The 13,784-nt window shown below is 39.2% G+C and overlaps 1 protein-coding gene across 6 annotated transcripts in view; it reads right to left on the bottom strand.

The window, feature by feature from the left end:
- Window positions 1–4,764: 4,764 nt before the first annotated feature.
- The window catches only part of qkia (QKI, KH domain containing, RNA binding a), a 79,121-nt gene continuing 70,101 nt past the window's right edge, over window positions 4,765–13,784 (bottom strand). Inside the window, exons 6-8 of one of the 6 annotated variants that reach the window (XM_053335044.1) lie at window positions 11,947–12,387; window positions 9,874–9,948; window positions 4,765–8,601 (exon numbers count right to left, since the gene is read on the bottom strand). In XM_053335044.1, coding sequence (XP_053191019.1) covers window positions 8,585–8,601; window positions 9,874–9,948; window positions 11,947–12,387 — 533 coding nt within the window. In that variant the 3' untranslated portion in view covers window positions 4,765–8,584. Of the gene's footprint in view, window positions 8,602–8,624; window positions 9,949–11,946; window positions 12,388–13,784 lie in introns of those variants that run through there. The other 5 variants (XM_053335047.1, XM_053335043.1, XM_053335046.1 and 2 more) reach the window with 5 other exon arrangements.

Raw genomic sequence — 13,784 nt, 5'->3', positions numbered from 1 at the left:
AGCAGCCCCCGCCCCCACCCGCCTTGTGAACCATTACTCCCCACTGTCCTATTCTGTGGCTCTGTCCTCCAGCAAGAGGATGAGAGAATAGAGAGAAGCAGAGAGAAAAAAATGTGTCCCTGGCGTTGGGAATTTTCCTGCAGAGTTGCCAACTTGAACCATAATGAGACGTCCAAAGTCAAGTTTTTTTTTTTTTGTACGATTGCTTCAGACAAAGAATTACTGAAGGTGATTGTGAAAAAGATGTAACTGCTCCAGTCTCATAGCTGACTGGTGTCACCTCCTCACAGGTCTTAAGTTATAAGGAGGCCCATACACCAGGAGTTGTATATGCCACATGTGTGCAAATGGGAAGGGACCTGCAGCACTGTCTGATCAGTTTGACAATGATGTGATAATCACTCAGTATAGATGCAGGTCCCAGTAATGTCTTCCAGAGGAATCCATCTACTTTCATGCAAGTTTAGGAATTCTGTTGACTCTTTGGGCACATTTACATGCACGTGACTCCCCACAGAAACCCAGAGTTGACATGATGTGTGTGATAATGAGGGTGAAGTCTGAGAGGATGAGCTGTAGCCTACAGCAAACTTCACATACTGGCAGCTCAAAATAAGAAGGGAAAAATGAAGGGACTCTGGTGTTTATTTTCCACCTGCATCTGTCACAAGCTGATTGTGTACAGAGACACCACTTTGCATCCATTTGGCATGTGTGCACATTGAAAATGCAGAACAGAGCCCCAATAAGTATACATACCTCTAGTCATTATGGTAATGGGATTACGCTTCTGTTTTCAGACTTAATTTGACAAAGATGATGTAAAAATGACAGCAGCAGCAGCTGAGATTTGCAGGTCTACACGTCTGTTGATGCATTTCCTAATTATTAGAAGCTGTTGTGTAAATTGACAGGATTTTATTTGGACACTAACCCACCAATTGAACACAACTATGGGTGTAAGATATGTTTGTCTTGCATGTAAAACATCTGAGACTGACTCATTAATTCAAATGTGCAGGTGGAGGCATGAAATGATGAATTCTCCAGTGTCTATAACGAGAATCCCAGTGCTGGATCTCTTTAATGATATAAAAATGTTTTTACTTTTTTGTATATATGATCAAATATACTTGTCTCATTTCTTAAAAAATACAACACTAACACATGCACCATAGTGCTCTTAACATATTTATGGTTTTATTAGGTTGAGTTTTAATGCAACGTGTTGTAAAAGCATCTGCAAATTGAATACAATGTATGCATGACATTCAATGACTGAAATACTGCTATTTATACACTTATTAAACATTACAGTATGCGGCTTATTCAGTGCAACATGCAACTTTTAGAGAGGCTCTGACCTCTGTGATGAGTTGACTGTGTGCAGCGCTCACATACTGACGAATTAATGTGTAAATTAGCCTTTATTAAAATACATCCATCAGTGCTCAGTTTGCAGTTAGAAGCGTTGACTTTTAACCTGATGCCACACTCGTGCATGTCATCTGCCATGCATGGCTGCTGGAGATGTAAAATGACAACCTAGAGTGAAATACTGAGGATTTATGTGCCAGTTGTTCCTCGGGCCAGACTTAAAAAAAAAAAAAAAAAAAATCAGTTTAAAAACACCAGAATGACTTCAGCCAGAAATGGATTTCACCACTAAATACTATCTCCAGAGAGAAAGCTTTAGCTGTGACCCTCACAGAAGGTCAATATTTCACCAACATTACACTTAAATCCAGAAGAGGGCTTGATCTCACTTTGTGAGCTTACACAGTTATTTTGCTTGTGTTGAACTTTCACATTTTTATTTTCTGAAAATGCGGCGCACCTACCTTTAAATGCCCAAAGTCACAGCAAATCCAAAGACATGATGTCACCGATAAAGAAGTAGAGCCCAGAAGCAAAGGACCAGTCCAGGTAGAGCAGTCATAGGGAAGCTTGTAAATATGGTTCTTTATTGCACACATGACATTTGTTTTCTTTTCTTTTCTTTTTTTTTTTGGTGTGAGCAACAAAAACTGGCATTACATGTTTGATACCCTATTCAAAATTCTTAGTCTAACCCTCTATAAAAACAAGGTAACACAAAACAAAAAAATAAAGGCCACTTCACATAAAAACTTACAACTCCAGAAAAAAAGAAAAAAAATCTCACAGATTTTAGTGCACCACTATGGATGAGGAACTTACAGTATATATCATAATAGTATAATTTTAGTAAAAAATGTATTATACTTTTTTTTATGCACGTTTATCACAGTCAAAAATAAAGAAGAAAAAAAAACACAAAAAAATCCAGTGGGGCTAAAAATATTTCATTCTGTTATTTTTGTAGCATTTGCCCTTTAACCACCTGAGTGCTACATCACTGAGACCAATACTGATTGGTTAACCTGCCGTTTAACTCATTGGAGGAATGTTTGTTAAACAGAACAGAAGAAAAATAAAGGATTGACAGGTGAAAAGGCAGTTAGTAGATAAATACACTGAATGCCCTGCAACAGATTTGGAAAGGCACTGAGAACTCGGCCAGAGATGGCAGCAGTATGCAAACAGTCGTTTACAGCATACTGTGGTCCAATCAGAGAGAGAGAAAGAAAATAAGTTCTCAGTGGATCAAATCGAAAACAGGACCCATTAAGCCAAAGTTTAATGGAGGGAAATACCTGTGACCAAATTCCTCATTTTTGGTCAAACTTTCCCATTTTATGTTTCAAAGTGATTCAAAAAGAAAAAAGAAAAAAAAAGGCGTGGGCATTAAAGTTGTGTTTTTTTTTTTTGGTGCTCAACAAAAAAGCTTTTGGCGAGATAAAGGGAGACAGAATGACAAATTGGCACTTGAATGATAAAGTACAAAAATATAATATTTTCCAATCTCAGGGAAAAAAAGGCACTTTTTAAACTCACAAATGCAATACTTTAGGCAGTGTTTGTAATATATTGTGCTCTGGAAGATAACTTGCCACTTATCGTCTTTTTTAATCGGCTCGGTGTTTTGAGGCGAGCCACTGAAAACCTCTGAGACATAAAAAGGCAAGACTTGTGACAGCATAACACAGATCTGCTGCTAATGGACGGATTTCAGCTCAAGTTGTTCATTAGGGTACAGAGGAGACAATCCTACATTAATAAATAAAAAAAGCTTACGGCCGACATCACTTAATGTAAAAAAACGGAGTTACTGAAAAAGGAAAAAGGGGGACAAACAATTTGGGCTGGCTGCTGGTAATCCAATCTCTGTCTCTACTTGCTGGTGTACAAGGTAGTGTTATTAATATTTCATTTATTTTCAGAGAAGAGACAAGTGTTAAATTTCGTGTTAGACACTTTTAATCCTTGTTCTTTGCTTGCTGAGACATTAAGAGAATTGGAACAGTTAAGGCCAAGATGTTTTTGTTGCGCAGATTAAAAAAAAAAAAAAAAAAAAAAAATCTGTAGGCATCACTCAGTGGGTTAAAGTAATAATCAGGATTAATGAAGTTAATCTTTTGCTTGTGTGTCAGTGTCAATACCTTGAATTAGTGAAGGAGGAAGAAAGCTGAATAGAGAGAAGAGAGCTGAGTGAACCCAGGGACGAGAGCACTGACGCAGCAGTAGAATGAACAACACACACTGGCAGTGTTTTAGACAAACCCCACCCCTCCCCCTCCCCCACCCCCTTCCCCCCCAAATAACAATAAATACTAGCTAGCTGAAAGCCATATCAGCATTTTACACTGGAAGGAATAGTAAGGTTGATCCCAAAGTACTTCATATTGGCATGGTGTACTGGTGTGTGTCTAAGCATTATGGATGCTCCCAAATGGCCCAGTATTAGCTGTTATATCAATAAACTGAATGGGGGGAAAGTGTTCACCAAACAGACAACAGCTGGTGATAACTGCAATGCTGCTATCCAGGCATAACAAGCCATGGAAGCAATGGCAAAAAAAAAGGAACAAAAGAGTGGGGAGCGCTTTAGACCGTCTGTTTTCTATAAATTTTCCCCATTATTGTAAATAACTCACTACGTCTACAATGTGTGGCGATGAGATGTTCTGCTCTATGTAATTCACAGTTAAAATTAATCCTTTTGAGATGACTAATACACAGCTTTTTTTTTTTTTTTTGCAAATATCCCAAAATGGTTAGAGAAAGAGGATATCTGTAGGAAATGTCTCATCTTCAGGGATTAGGCTTTTTTAGGCTCTATGAGAGTTGTAACCTTCGTGTGCAGTAAAAATCAAAGTTTAAATCAGGAGTGAGTTTTTGTTCAAAGAGAGAACGACTGACCCTGAAGTTAATCAGGGACCTCAGGTAATGTGCAGCTTTAAAACACCCTGACGCTCCCTGCCGTGTCGCAGGGTCGGTGACATAGAAGGACAGGACGACTAACAAGAGAGTTGTCTCTAAGCAGAGACGACGAGACACAGCAGCGGTGTTGGAACTGAGCGGGGAGGGCAAGTATGAAGAGTGTCAGCAGATTTCTCCAGCACAAAAAGGTGAGAATGCGTGAGCGGGAGTGAGGGACGCTTATCAACTCGTGCAGTTTCCAGTTAGGTTGTGTGTGTGTGTGTGTGTGTGTGTGTGTTGAATGACTGTATGTAGAGCAGTGTGTTTGTGTTTATGTAGTGTGTGTGTGTGTGTGTGTGTGTCAATCAGTCAGTGTAAGTGGTGGCCAGACACCAGTTTTAATTGTGTTAGTCCGTGAACCAGACCAAGGTAATACATTCATGAAACTGGTTAAAAACACAAGACAAAATATCAGCAAGTTAGTAAAATTCTTACTAAGAATGTTTTATTAAAATAAATGCCAAGAGGTTAATAAGAAAAATAACAGCATACACCATGAAAACTAAATGCAAGCATGTAAAAATACTTATGACAAGAAAACTAATAAAGTAGCTAATGAGTTAAACAAGCTGGGAATTGGCAAGAAAACAAAACAAAATATAACAGGGAAAAGGCAACACTCCCCACAAGAGACAGTTTTCAAGATGTAAAAGAGAAGGGGGGGGAGGAAGAGAGGGCTGTTTTAAGGGGGGGAAAAAAGTTGCAGTGGGTTTCATTAAAAAAAAAAAAAAAAAGCACTCAGAAACATGATTAATATACATATAAAATGAGATTAGAAAAATACATTATAAACCTGTAACAATGGCTGTTAATTACATTATCATACATGTAGTAGGCAGGCCAGAGAGAATACGGTAGGTATAGAGTTAACCTTTCACCTGATGGACTTTATCCAGCCTTTCACAATGACACAGCAAGTTGTAACATTGCAGAGGGAATTTTCTTAATACTGTCAAATGCTGAATACCCATCACTTGCTCCACTTTTAATATTGCATTTCAATTTAAAATAATAACACTGAAAAAGAATAATTCATTTGACCTTTCGGTGTAACAGCATGATGAAAGAGCTATAAATAGAAAAAACAAACTGCCAAGGGTAATATTGGGATCTATTAATTCCTCAGTTCAATATAACGAGCGATAAACTGTCTGTTGTTTCAATAACTGAAAACGATTTGGCTGTGAAATAAAATTGCTCGTTTCATTATCCAGCGCTTCACACGTCCACTGTAAATCTCCTGATTGTATCGATAGCTTCATTGTCAAATTGACATTGAGAGATATTGACATGGACTGGATGCTTTCAGTTTGCAGCTGTTGAAACAAGCAGGCGTAATGCCAGTGGGACTGACCCCTCGATTCATATCTATCCCCTTGAATATTATGTATTTTTCTCAGCTCATGATCAAAACATGTTCTGGCAGACTACTGCATTTGCTATTGGCAGTTCAATTTGTTCTAGGAAGTTAGTCACAGTCACCAAAATAATTCAAAACACAATATTTCCATATGATCATTAAAATCTAAATAAAAAGAGAACGACACCTGCTCATACAGCAGAGTAAAGGGCCATCAAGTAAAAGAAAAAAATAAAATCATTTCAGGAAGACAAAACCATGGCACATATTTAGCTGGTCAAAAACGACTGCTATTCTTTTTGCATAGAGTAACTTCGGTAACGCCACTATGTTGTGGCAGCTACCCTGCTCGACTATTCAGAGCGTGTAACACTAGCCATTCCTCTCTGCGCCATCTTGGTGGGTGCTGGATATTACTGAACACAACTGGAATACTCAGAAAACAGAAACCACTGTTGATAAGGCACTTTGATTTGATCCTTTTATACTCTCTGGGCGTCTGTCTCGCTCTTGTCCTCGCTAACTTTCAAAAGGGTTTATGACTGTTTTGGTCTTCGTCTTCCGTTCTAATCATATCCAGGGTAACAGCACTTGTCCTCACCCACTCGGTTTTTCTGTTTTCCCCCTATACTGTTTTAAACTTTTTTTTATTTTTATTTTTTTCTTCAGATTTTGTATCTGCAAGTAAAGTATCAAAAGCTAAAATTGCCAAAAATAGATTTTTCATTTTTTTCTCTTCTCCAGCACCCTGTAAAATTATCTATTTTTTGTTCTCTTCTGTATTTGTATATGCAATGACAGATATCTACATTTTTATATATTTATATTTATATATATTTATATATATATATATATAAGACGTATGTATAAAGCAATTTGAACAGGCAGGCATGGCTTTCACATCCTATTTTTTTCTTGAGAGTTAAACAAAAGAGTGTGGGCTCAGGAGCTAGACTACGATCACAGGGAGGTGTGACACATTGTGGATGCGCTTTTGGGTGGTTTGTCAAGTGTTTTAAAAAAATGAATGTTGCATCGCGACAAAAATAATTAAAATTCAAAAATAATTCGACTAATTTGTAAGAAGGCTCAGATTATGCCCACCTGACATCCCCAAAATGATGTAACATTTTAAACGAGGGTTGAAAATGAAAAAAGACATGAAACAGATATTGGCCAAATGTTGAGATGCAGAAAAAAATGAAGAATGAAACAAAATAAACACTCTTTTGGCAATGTGGCTGATGAAACAACTTAATATAGATTTCCAGGTGTGTATCTAAAACGCATTTATGTACAGAACTTCAAAAGTGCCCTTCCCCCTAGCAATGTACTGTAATTGAGTCGGTTGTTTTAGTGTTAATTGCCTGCGTTCATCTCCTCAAAGGAAAAACAAAAACTAAAAAACCAACAACGAAAAAACGAGCATTAATGAGTCAAAAATCATCTAAACTGACTGGCTGTCTGTTCCAGCTGAAGGCAGGCACCACAAATTCACACCCTTCCAAACTCTAAAAATCACAAAGAGAGCCCTCTGTGAGACAGATGCATAATTGCAGATATATATTTCATTGGAAAACCCTTTGGCTAAATATGCACACTTGATACTTTTTTTTTTGTCTTTTCGATCACAGCTCAGCTAACTTATTGAGATATTTTTTTCTAAATACATCAGGCACTGAATAATGGATGTAGTGTGGATGGGGGCGTAGCAATGGTCAGTAGCTTTTACGCACTACTCCAATGTCCCCAAAGCCTCAGCACACCCTACTTTCATTGTAGTATTAATTAAAAAAAAACAAAAAAACAAAAACAAAAAAACAACACACACACAAACCCATCATCCCAAATTGTGACCTTCCCATCTTGCCCTTCATCATGTCTTAGTTTCAGCAGCCTGCGTCAAACATAAGATTGCGTTTTTGTTTTTTCCAGAGATAAACACCTGCCTCATTTTGGCTAGTCAATTTAAGCAAAGCTAATTAGTCAATATGATCAGAGAAGCTACAAAATCAAGTGGAGAAAATGACTCAAAAGTAAAGCAAAAACAAAAAAAAACAACAAAAAAAACAAGACAGAAGAAAAAAAACAACACTTAAATCATAAAAAGCTTCTTTGCAATGATTTCAGCCATGCTTTGTTTTGTTTTTTTTTAAAAACAGACAGAAAGCTGTTTGAGGGGCACACCCAGAATGTGTCAGCTCATAATTACATCTTAGAGCTCAACAACTGCACTACATGTGAAAAATGAGAGAAATTAAACAAGTTAATGTGAGTGTATGTTCTCTTTCCTTCTATTTCTTTTTCTCTCCCAATAGGTGGGTGTTGGGACAGGGTGGGAGCAGTTTGGGGGCTTTAAGTATTTCTTTTGGATGGGGAGGAGGGTGGAGCACATTTGAACGGGATTATGTAATTACTCTGAAACCAAATGGTTTGCGTCAAATAGACATTGACCTTAGTTTGATTGATACATGTGAGGTCACCAAATCAGAGCGATTATAAAGGAGGGTGGGTGGGGAGGGTGGGGTCTTTATTGCTATATAATTCAGTGCAGATTTATGAGTAATACCACAAACATCCACCCAGTATATGATTCATGAAGAAAAAGAAAGAGAAAGAACGGGAATTAAACTCAATGAACAGAGGGAAAAAATGAATATTACACAACTTTTGTTGGGTTTTGTTGTGTTTCTGTGAAGATTCTGCGTTGGTTTCTATTTTTTGTCAGAACGTGTTAGGGTAACTGTACGGGCAGGCGCCTCTCTCTCTCTCTCACTTGCGTCCGAGAGGCTAGCAAAAGGCAATTACCAGTTAACTGATCAGCAGGCAGGCTTGGGGCGGCTCGTCATTGGGTGAAGAGTTCAGAGGTCAGAAGGTCATGTGTTAGTTGCCGGTGGCGGCTAGGTGGTTAGAAACAAAAACAAAACAAACAGAAAAAAAAGATAGAAAGGATATTAGTGTCAGCAAGAAGAGACTGGAATGACATCATTTTAACAATAAAATGAATGCAATCTCTTATGTCGCCCCCCCTGCTTCTAATTCCCCTGCCAATATGAGATGAACCCAGCTAGTCTCATAATCATGACGCGGTCACATCATGATCCCAACTACTAAGCCCCCACCCTGAATCAGGTAGCTTGGTGGTTTAATTTAAAGCGCACATTGCCCCCAAAACCAAAAAAAAAAAAAAGAACAGAAGCAAAGAGAGGTCGGACAGACAAACAAAGTAACAAAAATCTAGTGTTTTAGTGTCTGTCAAGTTGGAGTGCAAGTTACAAACAGTGTGATTAGTGGTAAGGAGACTTACGATAGCTACTGTTATGTGAGAGATAACTTGTGACTAGTGTTAAATGTGCAATGAATAGATGAATCGATGTTTTCCGATTCTTTCTCTTTATTTAGCAGTAGAGTTTTATATAATATAAATATACACAAGAACCATAATTACATTTGATATAAAATGCTCAAATATAAAATGACAGTACCTCATGTACAACTGAAATATTAAAAATGTATTTTAGCTTTATTTCAATATTTGCAATACACTGGAGAGAATGCAAGCTACCTCAGCTTATGTCTGTGCGTGTCTATCTTCCATAGAAAAATAAAATCCAAAATAAATTTAAATTTCAAGGTGAAATGGTGCCTGGTAGCAGCATGGCTACTTGTCTTCTGCCTGCTAGGGCTCTCGGATACAGTATAGAAATGCTTCTTTTTCTTTACTCCTTATGAGTTGAGGAGATAAATCATGTATGGGAACAAGCCTGCCCCATTTTAGGCTCTAATCTCAATTCAGAGGAATGTCATTTAACACCATCAACTCAACACTGCCTGCAAGTACTACCTGTCCTGGGTTCACAGCTGCATAAACCAAAAGCTGTTTTTTTTTTTTTGTTGTTTTTTTTTTTTGCCTGAGCTTCGAAATATACACAGCCTACATATACTGTATATGTTAAGTACTAAATGTAAACAAAATGTGCATACCACAATCAACCATTTAGCTGGTGTGTGGATGTATGGGGTAGGAAAGGTGGTGGGGGGAGAGGAAAACATAAAAAAATACAATAAAGACAATATACAAATTCCCAACTAAGGCATTGAGGCATAATAGGCATAATAATCATTGAAATGCATCAGTCAATAGCAGAGAGTAGCTAGGAGACTAAACTGACCTCTGTCAGCGGTCACAATCCTTTGGTAAGGATGGACCCGCGTGTCATGCCGTCTCACTTTAGTAGCCATTGCACCTAGATTGTAACAGGTCCACAAGGTTAGAAACCATTCACTTTGAACAGGGGAAAAAACAGTCATCTTTTACAGTAACAACATTCACATTTTAACCATTGTCATTATAATGCTTGGATTATACAACAATACACAGAATAGCAACATAATACAGATTATAGTACATATACACACCACACATCTTTTTTTTATGTGTAGAAAAATGCAGTAGAAAAAATAATAATAACACCTTTTTTTGACTTTTACTTTATGTATTCAAAAAATGCATAACTTAAGTAATAAAATTCCACAGTGCTCAGAGTTATATGGAGGCTGTCTGGAAAAATATTATTTGATTCTTCCTGCGGGATCCAGAGGGGGATTGAGGGAAATTTATCTCTATATTTTGAAAGGTGGGGAAATCCAATACAGTTCTGATGGTAATTGAATAGTGCCAGACACCACCTGCCTCTCCCTTCTCTCTTTCATTTTCTCTTTCCCTCTTTCACCATTCCTCTCCAGGTCAATCTGCTCACTGGCGGCAGACGCTGTCATTTCTCCTCCTATATTTGTCACAACTGATTTCTTCCACCAGCAGTGGCTGACACTGCCTCGCATAAGCGTACATGACACAAACAGACTGCTGGCGTGTCACTGTATGTTCAAGTATTACAAAAATGTGACTAGCAGGAATTGAGAAATGACAAATAAAGGCTTCCCAAAGGTACAGAGGACATTTAAAGTAAGTCTGAAGTTTCAACAAAGATTTTATTGTGGCATTGTCAAGTTAAGAGCAAGTTCTGGCTGATGACTACGCAGCCACCTACACTACTCTGAAGAAGCAGATGGCCTAACGTTCCCTTACTCTCAGTGAAGCTGATGGCGGCTAGATATAGTAGCGCAGACAGCGGAGCCAAGTGCATGAGTGTGTGTGAGTATAAGGAGCGAGTGTGTTCCACAAGGCCCTGTTTTGCTGAAGGCACCAATCGATAGTGTGAGTAAATAAAATGCACTAAGCTGGTGTAACCCTGCAAGTTAAAGAGAGAAAAGCCAGTCAGCTGCCCCTGTCTGTTCTACACATGACTCCCAGAGGCACCTCAAATACACAGGTCAGCTAAAATCACACTTGTGTCTATTGCTGCCAGACAAAGACAACATTTTGAGGAGCACTGTGTCAAATTAAAGCCGGACAGCTACTGACAAAGGCATCTTCTGTCTTAATATGTGAAACAGCTTTGCTTTTGTTAGCTACAGCCAATACAACATATGGTGTTCGTATCAGACTCTATTTCTTCAATAGATGTTCACTTGTCTCTTTGGTAGCAGATGTGGTGAGCTTAAAGCACCATTGAGAAAGAATATAATATATATACCCACACATTGAACTGTACTCCTGACACAGAAACTAAGAGGAATGTCAGGTATTAGCACACAGCCCAAGTTCATGAGGGGTGAAGCTACGACAATGGAGAAAGGGGAAGGAGAAGAAAAAAGGGAAGACTGGAGGAATTTAATGAACATCCCCAGTGGGAGTGAGAGAGGGACTATCTACAGGCATCAAGGCCTGCCTGCAGAGAACAGTGCAGAGAAATGATTTCAAAAGCTGTAGAAATCTGAGGGGATCTGCCGCCAGACTGAATATGCCTCCAGGCCAGTGCACGAAAAGGTTAGAGAGCAGGCTGCGAGTATATGAGCATGTTTCTGTCAGTGTGCCTCATTTCAGACTGAGGCAACTCCTCCTATATAAACCTTGCAGAAAATAGGCAGTGTAAACCTGAAAGTGAAACTGTTTGGCAAGAGTGTTAAGTAAAACAGTAAAGTAACCTTAGTCTAAATTATAAAGAGAACTTTGCAAAAGCCTAGCCCTCACAAGGTATTTTCTGCCCCCCCCCCACTTTGCCATTTTATTATAATGTCCATATCAGCCACACAGTTGGTCATCCCATTATCAAGAGCTTCACCAGCACATCCACCCTGTGAGTTTGTCTGTTTTGATCCTCAGGTGGACACGACATATTTACCTTTCAACAAGTCCTGACTGTGGCTCAGGGAAGCCGCGTCCAGCACCCCAGCTCCGGGGTAAAACAAGCTGCCCTCATGTCCATGCTGGCTAAAGTTGGCCGCTGTACCTGCTGCACCCATGCTTCCCCAGGCTCTCTTACCTAGAACCCCACTGTGCTCGATGGGGTACTCCAGCAGGGAGGTGGGTGCCAGGGCGTAAGGGTAGTCGTAAGGGGTGGTGTAGATAAGCCCGCCATCCGGTGTGGGAGGCACCAGGGTGGGGGTGCCATTGGGCAGCATGGCAGCCATCTGAGTGGGCCGGATGAGGTTCATGATGGGAGCCCCAGCTGGTGTTGGGGGCCGGAGTGCCTGCGGAGGCAACACCTGACCTGTTGGGGCCGCTATGAGACGAGGGCCCTGAGCGGCGGCTGCCGCTGCTGCAAGAGAAAACGCAAGGGTGGCTGCCATAAGCAAGAGAGCGAAGGACAGGAGAGAGAAAGAGGACAAAAGACAAAGTATAGTGTGGTTGATAATAATCACAGATGAACAGTAAAGGGTGAAAACACAAAAGGAGGAAAAAAAAGGTGGCAGGGAGAGAGGGGAGAGGAGAGGGGCAAAAGGGAAAATTAGTTCATGCAATGATCATGGTGGTGCACCACAAAAAGCCACAATCTGTTGCAAATAAAAAGTCAACATAGCAAAACAAAACAGAAACAACCCCTTACACCAAAACACAAGAAGCACACAATGCTGCTGTCATCCCAATGCATTCAAAGCATACAAATCACCACAGCAGCAACATACATTCATCTACTGGAAATGGCATGAGCGAGGTAAACAATGCACACAGCAACAGAAATGGAGCTGTTGACTGGGAGTAGAGGAGAGCCACAACACAAGGGAGGTTTCACAAAAGGCTGATTAGGAATGATATAAAGATCATGGACTACAATGGTAACATTATTTAAACTGAGGCATTTAAAAATGTTGATCCTCTACACAGTCAGCAGTCCATTTAGGTTGTATAACATACAAATTAACAAAATCATTTTTCAAGTGGTTCTCTAATAGCATGTGCTATGATCTGTGTCACAAAGTCTCACCCCAAGGCAAGCCAATCAAATTGGTGTGATTGTTACTATTGATAGGTGTTAGGCCCACCATGGCTAACATCTGAGCAGGTGATACATATGTAAATCTAACAGCCAAATTAATCACCTTGAATTTCATTTAATTCATTTTGAGTACAAAAAATGTATATTGAATTCTGAATGAACCAAGGGTTCCAGCAATTTCTGGATTAATTTGGGCTAAATGCAAAAATGTTTTTATATATATATATATATATATATATATATATACATATATGTACATATATACATATATATCTAAATCACATATGCGAATATGTAAAAATCACACTTCAGACTGTGATAACCGAGCAAACATTGTAGGTGTGTGAACTAGTGATTAACATGCAGAGTTGAGCAGGTGGGCTTCAGTAGTGCGCTGAAAGTTTAAGAGTCCGCCAAGAGCAAGTGATACAGAGCGATCGCATGTGGATTGCAGGAGAAAGAATGGACGCAGGGATGGATGAAGAGGAAAGAAATATGGAAAAGAACGAAATGGAGGTTCTCCTACTCATGGTCGGGTAGGTAAACATGAATTGTTTGGTCAGCTTGAGAGAGAGAGGTCTGCTACTGGTCAAAGACAATATGATGGTATGTACACAGGAGATCTGACTACACATTAATTTAATGGAGGTAAACAGAATTAGTTAATGAGAAATAGAGGAATCTGATATTATTAAATGTGGTCTATGCAGTTTAAAAAATGTGTTCTGTATGGTGCAAAATAG

Source organism: Scomber japonicus, chromosome 16 (assembly GCF_027409825.1).
Source record: "Scomber japonicus isolate fScoJap1 chromosome 16, fScoJap1.pri, whole genome shotgun sequence".
NCBI lineage: Eukaryota > Metazoa > Chordata > Actinopteri > Scombriformes > Scombridae > Scomber > Scomber japonicus.
Note: the sequence above shows the minus strand (reverse complement) of the source record. Positions and strands in the feature narration are given on the sequence as shown.